The sequence below is a fragment of the Dama dama genome, chromosome 28, assembly GCF_033118175.1.
Source record: "Dama dama isolate Ldn47 chromosome 28, ASM3311817v1, whole genome shotgun sequence".
Classification (NCBI taxonomy): domain Eukaryota; kingdom Metazoa; phylum Chordata; class Mammalia; order Artiodactyla; family Cervidae; genus Dama; species Dama dama.
The window spans coordinates 43,665,322-43,678,436 of record NC_083708.1 but is presented as its reverse complement, the minus strand read 5'-3'; the positions used below and the strand labels follow the sequence as shown (position 1 = coordinate 43,678,436).

Genomic DNA, 13,115 nt, shown 5'->3' with positions numbered 1-13,115 from the left:
GACTGAAAAACATTAGGGAGGCCTCCAAGATAACAGAAACCCTTTAAAGAGAAATGGATTCAGAGCAGCTGACGGTTGTTCTGTTTCCTGTGCAGCGTGGCTCCCGTGGGAGGCCGGGGCCTGAAACTTGGCCCCTGTCCCAACTTTTTCAAGGGGACTCCAGGATTCACCTCCGTCCGTCTCTACACAAATGACCTAATTATATGTAACCACCAAGGAACGAGAGCAGCTCTGAAGTTTCCACCATTCGCAGAGAAATATCAAGAGGTAAATGGCGCTAATCACTTTTCCCTGAAGGCTCCCTTCCTCTACCAGTCGGGTTTTGATTGTGAGGCTTCATTTACTCAGCTGTGACGTAGTTTAGCTTCATTCGAGCCACATTTGCTTCTGCTGGTCTGTCGTGCAAGAAGGCAGAGGGTGAAATCCTGAGCCACGGTGCTTCTTCCCCAGGAGCAGGCCCGGGGTTGGTCCTGCAATGCGGGGTCCTGCCTGTTTTGAGCAGCTGGACCAGGCAAATGGGGCAGAAAAGTAGAAAGCTTAGCTGTAAGCTGGGAAGATGGGAATCATCTTGTGACAGGATGACAAAGGAGGCTGGGAGAACCTGAAGGTCAGTGGGGATATATCTGCCCTTAGTAAATAGCAAGGAAAAATTTTTTTTACAGTAGGACCTTGTTTTTTTGTTGTTGTTTTTTTAAAAATCTATCTTATGTATAGTAATTTGTATCTGCAAATCCCAGACTCCTGATTTATACCATCCCCATCCCTTTTCCCACTTGGTAACTGTCAGTTTGTTGTCTATGTCTGTGAGTCTGTATATTTCATCTGTATATTTTAGACTGTACATATAAATATCGTATATTTGTCTTTCTCATTCTGACTTCAGTTAGTATGATAATCTCTAGGTCCATCCACATTAAGGAAATATTGGTGTAGTGTATTCATTCATATTTATTCATCACAGACACACCCTTTAACAGAAAATTTTTTACATATTGGGAAGCTATCAAGCTCATGGTGCCATCTTCAGCTCAGAAATCTCTATCCTCAGCCCCAATCCCTCCTCCAAGTTCCAGATTTTGACACCTCTCTGCTGTCCCAGAGGCCCCTCAAACTCAGCATGAAGAAAACAGTGTCTCACTCAGACCTGGTCCTCACCAGGGAGTAACCAGCAGCAACTCCAGCTGGAGCTCTTTGACACTCTCCCCTCTCACCACCATCTCTGCTCCCACAAATCTGGAACCAAGTCCTGTCGATTTTAGCTCATGCTGGGTTGTACCCACACCCATCCACAGAAAACCCCTCGTGGGCATAATGGGAAACTCTTAAGTCTCACAGCACAGGCTAGGTGAGGGGAAGCTGCCCCAAAGATGGGGCAGCTTGAAAGTCAGGGCTTAGAACCAGACATTAGGCCTGAATGACATGGCTTACCAGGTAAGAGAATTAATTCTTTAACTAGTGGTGTAAGATGCCTGGTCCAGCTGGGTCTCGTCTTGGCGCTGATCAGGGCAAGTAAATTAGGTGTCAAGGACCTGCTACAAACGGCCAAGAGATGGGCTTTCCAGTCCCTTTTTAACATCAAGCACAGGTGATGGAAGCAAATATGAGTTTTTTAATAAACAGAAAGACTGCCCACCACAGAGCAGACCCAGGGGACATGTTCCGTCCCCTTCATGTGATTCCTTGTATTGCTGAACCTTTCGAAAACTAGAAGTGAAGTTTCAAATACAGTGGATTAAAAATTTGAAGTAAATGTATCCTCACATTGAAACTCTGGAGGCTTCTCAGTCACTGCATCCAGGCAGGACTGTCCACTGCCTCGTGGGCCACCCTTTTCATGACCAAAGGCAGCAAGAGAGCAGGCCCTCAAAACTAAGGGGAGCTAACCCAGGAGCATGCCTCCTGCGTGTCTGCTCAGATTGCCTAAACCAGAGCAATTCCCATGACCTCTGAAGTTCTTTCTTGGACCTTTGGGCATGGCATTAGAGAAACCAGCCACATATAAGAGAAATGAAATTTTAAAAAGTGTACATATTCCAAGTAAGAAGTTTATTTGATCAAATGACAAAATATGTATTTTAAACTACAAAGCTCTATTCAGACAAAATGTAAATTTACTATAAAGTAAAATGATATCCATGTAAATGGCACCTCAAAGCAGAAAGAATGCAATTCCTATAAACACTATGCCTGTACAAAGTATTCACAAAATTCTCAGGTACTTTAAAACTAGGTTGTAAGTATATTGGTAAAATCTGTAAATAGTGCTTAAAGTGAGTTTCTTAAACTTGCCCTACAATATGTCATGGGGGTCCTGTAATGATCAGAGTGTCAGTGAGATGTGTCGTGAGTGTGAAACGACCTTGAGCTCCCGGCACAGTCCTATCCCGTCACATCCCAGGGAACTGGAATTGAGTGGGTGGGAATTTCTAATCACTCTAGTTGGGCATAATTAGAAAAAGGTTGTGAAACCAGGTTAGGAAAGAGGGAAGGGAGGGGAAACGTGGCAGAATCCACGGTTTCTGCAGAGCAGCTTTACAAATGACCAGGAAAATGGATTTTAAAAATAGTAACTGAATCCTTGGAGCTGCACCCCAGGGTCTGGACCAACCAGCAGGCCCAAGGGCTCGGCTGGATGCCACACACACTAGCATTATATCCTCACCAGAGGACAAGGTCGTCAGCTGGGCGCACCATGGACAGAGCTAGGAGTGTAGTTACGTAACTTTCTCTACTAAATACTTTTTCCAGCATTTAAGTGACTCTGCCTTTGAGGCCACACGATAGGACCTGGGGAGCAAGAATCGGCAGCTCCAAGTTACAAAATCGGAAAAGCTTCAGGCGTGTGGAAGGAGAACCAGATGCGCAGAAGGTGGTGTCTCCCAGTGGGCACAGCACACTGTTGGCAGCAAAGCACAAAGGTACAAAATGATTAAAGTGAAATGAACCACAGGGAGAAACAGAAAAGATCCCAGGGAGCCAAGGAGGTAACTGAAAAATAATTATATAGCACCCATTATTACTAATTTAAATCTATAAACATCATAGGGTTTGTGCTATTATTTTATAAATACATTTATGAGAGCTTGCAGAATATTATAAATGCCATACATTCTGGTATAAATGTTGACTCCAGCTTCATACAAGGAACTTGATGTTACATTTCAACAGTGGATTTGGGGTGATAAATAGAGTAATTTTTATAGGCCATTTTCTGGACCTTGGTCACACAGCTAAGTGAAGGCCAAAAAACACAGGAAGCATTTTATTGGTCGCTTTGGCAACAAATGTGTTTTTTTTTTAATCTACATGTTATACAAGGATACACTTGCGTCCACAAATCTATAAAAATCATCTATAGGAGATCTTTTATGTTTTCTTATCTGCTTCTTTGCTATCAAGTCTAATGGGAGGACTACTCAATGGCTTTGGCTCCTTCACTGTCATCCTTAGAGGGATGTATTTACAGATAGTTTTATGTTTCCTATTCAAGATAAGTGGCTCTTTGAAGATTCCTAATCTTGAGATTATAACCTTCATTATCGATGGCAGTGACACACACAAACACATTTAAAAAGTAGATGACTTCACATTACCTAATTTTAGCAGCGTGCTTTTAAACAGTGTGCTTTTCCAGCACGACAGAGACTCACCTCTAAACACATCCAGGTTGATCGTTAGAGATGCTCCCCTCTGCTGTCTAAGGGTGACTAAGTGAGACACGTCTGAAAATGGGTCAGGGTAAGAAAGTCTCAAGGTTCTGTGGACTCACAGAATGTTACAAACATGGCTTTTGTAGAATCTAAAATTGTTTTCTACTTAGACAAGGGTGTAATATCTAATTACTCTGTTGAATGATTTTATAAATTAGTCCTAGGCATGTATAAACTCAACGGCCTACATAGCGTCACTTCAATAGTTAAAGTGGCATTAACACCGTTACTTCATACACTTGATTCAGGCACTGAGAGAAAGTTCAACCTGCTATATCTTAAGTCTTAAAGTCAAGGTAAAGTCATTCACTCACCTTTGTTTCACTTCCCCAAAATAAAATCTTAATGTAGCAAACAGAAGAGACCACTACAGCAGAAAGTGAAATTAGCCTTTCTATGGTGAGGTTAACAAGCTATTCATTTGATGAACGTGTTAGGAGCTGGATACCCAGTCTGTGGAATTTTTCTCAGTGAGTGATCAAGCATGTAAATTTGACTCAAGTGAAATTACTAAAATAGCTGGCTTTAAAAAATAAGTTTAGGAAAATGAAGTGACCCTGGGGTAGTTGAGTTTTATATCTTCTCTCATAGAAATCACCTCTTGGCAAAAGATGCTTTTGGCTCAGCTCACCTGAAAATAATTTCATATGCGACTTTTCTTGTTATTTAACATAATGGGTCTAACTCAGAGTTGGAGTACACAAGATGAAGTTAGTGGGGCATGATGGAGCACAGCCGTTCAGGGGGGCTTCCCTCAAATGTGGGTGGCCTGGTGAAGGGCCACAGTCACACCGACCCGCTTGATGATTTAAGCAAATTTCCCAAGTTACCACCGTGTCTGGAATCACAACTGGTGGAAAAGAGAGATCTAGAATCAAGGTCCTCGGAGCACTCTCTAGGTTGGGTGATCACAGGAGAGCTTGTGGCGGACCGTCTGCCTCACAGCTGTGTCTCCATTTGCAGCCCTGGCATCTTGTATCTGACACACACAGTAAGGAGCCATCTGTGCCCCTGGAGGAACCATCTGAACGTCAGAGCAGTAGCCAGAGAGTGCGGTGGCTCTGTCAGCCTCGTCACTCTGGGACGCTTCTTTGACCACTTGACTCTGCAGTCCTCCTGTCCCCCAGTCATGTGCTTCCTGCAGCAGAGCATGGGGCGAGATGGCTCCACGTCACAGCTGGGCGGGTTTAGCCAAAGGGTAACCCTGAGCTCAGAAGTGCTTCCACTGTCGCCTTCCAGGGTGCATCCCAACTTCCAAACAGTGTAATATCAGGGTAATGTGAGTCAAGTCTGACAAGCTTTGTCCATTATCAACCTATCCATAGTGTCCACAAAGGTGAGATATTCCAGTAGAATGATGTATCTGGCCTGAGAGAAAAAATATACATGAGTCACATCACATCTTTCTTTAAAATTTTCCAGCCAGAAAATTCATTGAGCCAAGCCTGAGATTCCCTGCCTTTTTTTTTTTTTTTTAAACATTCCCTCCACCTCAATCAAATGGACAACCCCATTGCCACAGCAGAGGATAAACTGTCTGATGAAAGCGAACAACAACTTGGAAGATAAGTGAAGGCATTTGAAATGACAAAGCACTAAGATTTTTTTTAAATTTAAGTGATAATATATCTAGAAAACACTGTGAAAATATCTCTCTCAAAAATAGCACACGTTTTAGTCAGAAGGCTCAGTGAAACTAAAAGCTGACCAGTAAAAAGAGAAGGTAACCTTCCCATTTTTGAATCTCCCCCACTTTCCTACCCTCAGACTCTACCAAGCTGGGTGTATGAAAGCAGAAAAAAATCTAAAAGCCGTGAAAAAGTGCTGGTATTTTTCAGGATCTCTCCAAGACCGTTTCCCTCTTGGTAACTTGAATCCTCTCTTGGGATCAAGGCCACTGACGAACTTTAAATGTATTTGAAGATGCAGGTTCAAAGACTTCGTCGTCATCTTCCACCCCTTCTTCTATTGGTTTCATCCTGGCTGAGGCTCGCTGGTGTGGGGATGGCACATCTGTCAAAGACACGGAAAGGAAAACCACTTAATGTACAGCCTGCCCCGATGCTGGCATGATGTATCAGTGAAAAGCTCCAACTGGAAAATAAAACTCTGGGAAGCTATAGCTGGCACCAGGAATGCAGTGTCCCTAACACTATATCTTTTTTTAATTTTTTAAATTTTATTTATTTTTAATTGGGGAATAATTGCTCCACAGTGTTGTGTTGGTTTCTGCCATACATCAACATTAAATTGAATTTTTATTTTACATTGGAGTATAGTTGATTTACAATGCTATATTTCAGGTGTACAACGAAGTGATTCAGTTATACATACATCTATCCTATTTCAAATTCTTTTCCCATATAGGTTATTACAAAATATTGAGTAAAGTTCCCTGTGCTATACAGTAGTCCTTGTTGATTATTTTATATGTAGTAGTGTGTACATGCAGAGGTTTCTTTGATGGCTTAGCAAGTAAAAATCTGCCTGAAATGCAGGAGAGGCAGGTTTGATCCCTGAGTTGGGAAGATCCCCTGGAACAGGAAGTGGCAGCCCACTCCAGTATTCTTACCTGAAACATCCCACAAACAGAGGAGGCTGGTGGGCTACAGTCCAAAGGGTTACAAAGAGCCGGACATGACTGAAGCCACTGAACTCAAGTGTGTATATGTTAATCCCAAAGTACATTTATCCCTCCTCCCCCCCACCTTTCCCCTTTGGTAATCATGTTTGTTTTCAAAGTCTGTGAGTCGTTTCTGCTTTGAAAGTAAGTTCATTTATATCTTTTTTTAAGACTTCACACATGCTATGATATGATATTTGGTTTACTTCACTTAGTATGAAAATCTCTAGGTCCCTCCATGTTGCTGTGTGTGTGTGTGCTAAGTCGCATCAGTCTTGTCTAACTCTTTGCAACCCTATGGGCTATAGCCCACCAGGCTTCTCTGTCCAGGGGATTCTCCAGGTGAGAACACTGGGATGGGTTGCCATGCCCTCTTCCAGGGGATCTTCCAGACCCAGGGATTAAACCCGCATCTCTTACATTTCCTGCATTGGCAGATGGGCTCTTTACCACTAGTGCCACCTGGGAAGCCCAGCAAATGGCATTCATTCATTCTTTTTTATGGCTGAGTAACATTCTTTTGTATATATGTGCCACATGTTCTTTATCCATTCCTCTGTTGATGGACATTTCATTGCTTCCTCATCTTGGCTATTGTGAATAGTGATGCAGTGAATACTGGGGTGTATGTATCTTTTTCAATTATGGTATTCTTTGGATATATACCCAAAAGTGAAATTGCAGCATCATATAGCAGCTCTGTTTTCAGTTTAAGGAAACTATATACTGATTTCCATAGTGACTGCACCAATTTACATCCCCACCAACAGTGTGTTAGGGTTCCCTGTTCTCCACACCCTTTTCGGCATTTATTATTTGTAGACTTTTTGATCATGGCCATTCTGACTGGTGTGAGATGATACTTCATAGTTCTGATTTCATTTGTCTGATAATTAGTGATATTGAGCGTCTTTTCAAGTGGCTTTTGGCCGTCTGCATGTCTTCTTTGGAGAAGTGTCTGTTGAAATCTTCTGCCCATTTTTAAAGTTATTCGTTTAATAGTGAGCTACATGAGCTGTTTATATGTTTTAGAGATTAATCCCTTGTTGGTTGCACCATTTGCAAATATTTTCTCCTATTCTCTAGTTTGTCTTTTCATTTTGTTTATAGCTTCCTTTGCTGTGCAAAAGCTTTTAAGTTTAATTAGGTCTCTGTTGTTTATTTTGTTCTCTGGAGCAGATGGATTCAAAAATATATTGCTGTGATTTGTGTCAAAGTGTGTCCTGCGATGTTTTCCTCTGGAAGTTTTATAGTAGTCATTCTTAAATTTAGGTCTTTAATCCATTTTGAGTTTATTTTAGATGTTAGAGAATGTTCTAATTTCATTCTTTTACATGTAGCTGTCTAGTTTTCCCAGCACCACTTATTGAAGAAACGGTCTCTTTTCCATTGTATAGTTTTGCCTCCTTTGTCATAGATTAATGGGTTTATTTCTGGGTTTCCTACCCTCTTCTATTGATGTTTATTTCTGTTTTTGTGTGTATGTGTGCAGCAGTACAACACTGTTTTAATTACTGTAGCTTTGTAATATAGTGTGAAGTCAGAGAGACTGATTCCTTCAGCTCCATTTTTAAGTTTGCTTTGCCTTCTTGGGTTCTTTTGTGTGTTCATAAAATTCTTTGTCCTAGTTCTGTGAAAAATGCCATTGGTATTTTGATGGGAATTGCATTGAATCCGTAGATTGCCTTGGGTAGTATAGTCATTTTAACAATATTGATTCTTCTAATCCAAGAACACAGTATATCTTTCTATCCGTTTATGTCATCTTCAATTTCTTTCATTAATGTCTTAATAGTTTTCAGAGTACAGGTCTTTCATCTTCTTGGGTAAGTTTATTCCTAGGTATTTCATTCTTTTTGATGTGATGATAAATGAGATTGTTTTCTTAATTTCTCATTCTGATCTTTATTTTTTAGTGTATAAAAATGCAACAGATTTCTGTATATTAATTTTGTATCCTACAACTTTACCGAATTCATTGATGAGCTCTAGTATTGTTTTCTGGTAGCATCTTTAGGATTTTCTATGTATAGTATCATGTTATCAGCAGAGAGTCACAGCTTTAGTTCTTCTTTTCCAATTTGGATCCCTTTTACTTCTTCTCTGATTTCTGTGCATGCCAAATCATTTTTGGCAAGACCAAATATCAGGGACCTTTTGACATGGACCAAATGTCTCCATGGATATTCCTGAAAGGACCAAATATGACCAAGTATCAAGGACCTTTTGGCATGGACCAAATGCCTCTTGGTCATTTTAGACAGCACTACATGGTCCTGTAAACATCAAGGACCTTAGCATGGACCAGATGTCTTATAGACCAATGTTCTGCAAGGCAGCAAAGTCAAGAAGCCATTGTCAGTTCTTGAGAACAGATGTAGAAAGGATGTCACTGCAGGTGCGTGGATGGTATGAGCTTCTCAAACACATGCAGTTCCCAGTGATTTGCCCCAAAGTCTGCTTAGGACTCAGAATGCACGTTCCTACATTAATATCATAGATGGTAATTTTAGTCCCTTGAAGGTGGATTTAACTCCTACTTTCCCTAAGGAATGGTTCTACTCTGAAACTATAGCACCTCCACCATCTGGAACATCACCCAAAAGAATATCTCTTGCCACAAACTGTCCAGTCACTCCCTGGACTTACAGGGGAGAGGGAGAGAGAGAAGGAGGTGGCAAGGAGGAGAATCCAGGCATGCAGGAAGGAAGAGCTGGATGAAGCAAATATAACCCAGAAAAGCAGCAAAGGCCCTTATATCAAAGAAACCAAATAAACAACCCATTCATTCTGTCTGTCCTTCATTCATTCATGCATTCACCAAATGCTAATTGAGCAACTACTATAATGGACACCATGCTTGATGGAGGGAAAAACACTGTCTAAAAGTAAGAGTAGAAGTTATTATAAATGAGTGCCTAGGCTTCTCAAGGTGCCTACTATTATAGCACACACAAACTCCCTCCTGTATAGTTCCCGCGTTCTGTGTCAGGCTCCACTTTATGAGGGTCTCCCTCGGCCCCACCCAGGCTTGTGCCATATTCTTGCTCTGCCCTCCAGCAGTGCAAGGTCAGTCAGCCATCAATATATCAGCAAATGCTGAACTCAGGCTAAGTGTAAGGTTGATGAAGGAGGAACAATGGGAGAAGTCTGACTTTTCAAATACTTGCTCTACAGCAAAGAACGGGTAGTGGGCTCTTATGAAGACACAAAAAGTCAATAAGAAATTTATCAGGATCAGCTCTTAATCCCTAGCCAGAGGCAGCTGTGTACTCCACACACACGGGTGGGGGTGCAGAGCACAGTGGCCAAGACCAGAGGCTCAGGAAACACTTCCAAGGTTCAGATCCCTGCCATGCTGCTTCCTAGCTGTGTGACCTGTCCTCCGTTGCTAAACCTCTCTAGGCCTGTTTCCATCTTTGTGGAAAGGAGACTTTCACAGGACCTGCCTCATGGGGTGGTTCAGGGGATTAAACAAAATAATCATGGAATGTGCTTGGCACAGTGCTGGGCACATAGAAAATGTTGCTGTCATTTTTTTTTTCAAGATATATATATATATTTATTTATTTATTTCAACTTTATTCACTTGGATAAAAAGTGTACATTGCTTATTTTAGATCGAATTTTGAGATCAGGATAAAGATACTTGGGAAAGTGACTTTTGGAGACCCTATGTGTTCCTTCCATCAGCTTCAGAATCAGTTGCCATTGTTAGAACATCAATATCATCAAAGAAGGATTCATTTACATATAAATTATTTTCACTTAAGTCTCTTTGGCATATATAACATTTATCACTGTTTTCCAGTTAGAGATTCATATAACACCATTACATAAACATTAACATTTTTTTGTTAATTTTATTGAAGTATAGTTGATGTACAATACTATAAGTTACAAGTGTACAATATAGTGATTTACAATTTTAAAGGTTATATTCCACTTATAGTTATTATAAAATATTAGCTATATTCCTGTGTTATACAATATATCTTTTTAATTTATTTATACATAGTAGTTTGTACCTCTTAGTTCCCTATCTCTATATTGTCCCTCCCCCTTCCCTCGCCCCACTAGTAACCACTAGTTTGTTTTCTATAAGTCTGTTTCTTTTTTGTTATATTTACTAGTCCACTGTATTTTTTTAGATTCCATACAGAAGTGATATCATACAGTATTTGTCTTTCTCTGTGTGATTTACTTCACTTTAGCATAATACCTTTCAAGTCTACTCATGTTGTTGCAAATAGCAACATTTCATTCTTTTTTATGGCTGAGTTTTTTTTCAGGGGGACAAGGGGAAGCAAAAAGTTATATACAGTAACTGTCATTTATTATTAACTATATAGTCATGGCCATCTTGGAAGATGCCATGATCCACAGCTACATCTTTCAACATAAAAGATCATAATTATACAGTGTGGAGCTGGACTTGGGCAGAGCTAGTGTGTTTGTCATATATAAATGGAAATTGTTCCCTTTCAAACATTTGCAGTTAGTTAAAATACTGAGTTTATGGGGAGACAACTACTGATGTAACTGGTAGAAAATTAGCTTCTATTAAAATAGTCTAGGAACACAATTGTGCCTCTGAACACAGCATGGGAGAATCTCTCAGACATATTCTTTTTATCCTTTTTCACACAGGTTACAGAAGATATACCAAACATAACCTGGAACTTGCATTTGAATTATTCAAATGGCAATGTAATCTATCTGTGTGACCTTGGGCAGGGTACTTCACTTCTCTCTGCCCCAATTTCTCTATCCGTAAAACATAGTGGCATCTATTTCATATGGTTGTTAAGAGGATTACATGACTCAAACTTGTTAAATTCTTATATCTGTGCCTAGGATATCATAATCCCTTTGTAAATTTAAGTCAGTAAAATGACTTAATAATATGGCCTTAGGAGAGCAATGGCCTAAATCATTAGAAAACTTGTTAAAATTCATCATCACTCATAGGCATAGCAAATAAAAGAAATGAGACTTGTGCTCAAATAGCATTTTGTGTTGCTCAATGTAACAGTGCAGCAAAATTGTCTATTATTTTTTTAAGAAAAACAATAGCCATGACTTCCATCATATTTGTAGCCTCAAGTTATGATTGAATCTCATGAAATATTAACTTAGGCTGAGTATCTGCAATCAGATAAACCCTCAGAACAAGCAAAATGGCATGGTTAAGAGCATTATGCCAAATCAATTATGCAGAGCATCCAGACGTACGAAGACGTACTATATATGTAACACGAACATGCCCAGTGCATTTTGGCTGGGGAAGTGGGGAGAATTGGTCTGTAGATTTTAAGCCCATCTATCAAACTAGAGAACTAAACATATAGAACTATCAAACCAAACGCATGGGACTACAGGTTCTACAGTAACCTGAAGTAGTTATCCACGTTGGGGCCAAAAATGTTATCTGCCCCTTTAGCTACCTCACCAATCACTGCCTTTTTCTGTTGAGAGAGAATGAAGAGAGGAAACAATACAAGTAGAAATGACCTAGAGAAACTCTAGGAGAATGTTTAGCTTCTCTATTGTCAATTGAAAAGAAATGCACAACTAAAAGTTGAGAACTGTTTTATCTGGCAGAGGAAACTGAGGACTTAAGCCCAGCACATACTCTCTCAGATATCTCTGAGAGACTGGTCCCAAGAGGGAAGGGAGGGGCTTGGATATATAGGATTTTTTGCAACAAAGACCAGGTAGTCAGAATATCAAAAGATTACTGTTAATTAAAGAAAACCAGACATCTCAAGTAATTTAGCACTTTTCTATGTACGAGAAGATGCGAGAGCTTGCACTTTGATGGGCACCTCAGCTGTCTGGGGCCAGCGTCCTCTGCTTTTTCATCCTGAGTCTCCTCAGGGTGTGTGATCAGGGTGGCTCCAGTGGTTGACTGCTACACGGCAGGCCTCCTGTTTGAATCTTGAGTCCCCTCAGGGCTCACCATCAGGGTGGCTGTAGTGAGATAACTTGAAGACTGCAATATCTTTTGTTTACTGATACGACAGGGAACATTTTTTTTTTCATTGATGCGTGCTCAGTCATGAATGCTGGAGAGGGTTGCTATGCCCTACTCCAGGGGATCTTCCCGCTCCAGGGGATCTTCCCGCCCCAGGGATTGAACCCACATCTCTCTTGTCTCCTGCATTGGCAGGCAGATTCTTTACCACCATTCTGTGAAAGAATTTATTCTGTTCCCACTCTATTTGCCCGAGAAAGGAAGAACTGTAGTCTTAGGATATAACATTAAAAAGTAAAGCAAGAGTTACTTCCAGTCCTGGGGTGACACCCAGGGGCCCCCTTCCCTTCTGGCCAAGCTCTGGCAAACTTGCAGTGCCCCAAATCCAGTCCAGTGTTTTCCTCTTCTCTTGCTTTTCTCTCCTCGTGAACTGGCTTCTCCACTCTCCGCTCTACCCACCAAATTCTTCTCCACTTCGCAAGGTGAGCCTCAAAGCCCTACCTCCTTCATTTGTAGTCTTCCCTAATTGCCTGTCTGGGGAGATTCTGTTTTCCACTGAAAGACAAGTACTTGCATCCCCACCTTACTAGAAAACAGGCATCTTGTGGGCTGTCATCACAGCCGTTTCTCTCCTGTAGCCTCTCTGAAGTACCACATGTAGCTAGGTCCTTGACAACTACTTAGTACATGAGAAAAATCCCTCTCCAAAACTCTGCATGGGGCCTTCCCTGAGGACGTGGGGACACCACACAACCACACCTGGAACTGATGGGTCAAGTCCAAGTCCTGCCAGCGGGGCACCACC

At 41.0% G+C, this 13,115-nt stretch overlaps 1 protein-coding gene across 1 annotated transcript in view; it reads right to left on the bottom strand.

Annotated features, from left to right (window-relative positions):
* Positions 1 to 2,031: 2,031 nt before the first annotated feature.
* The window catches only part of BVES (blood vessel epicardial substance), a 46,160-nt gene continuing 35,076 nt past the window's right edge, over positions 2,032 to 13,115 (bottom strand). The window contains exon 8 of the mRNA XM_061131523.1: positions 2,032 to 5,723. Within this exon, the coding sequence (XP_060987506.1) occupies positions 5,599 to 5,723 (125 nt within the window). The 3' untranslated portion in view covers positions 2,032 to 5,598. The remainder of the gene's footprint in view (positions 5,724 to 13,115) is intronic.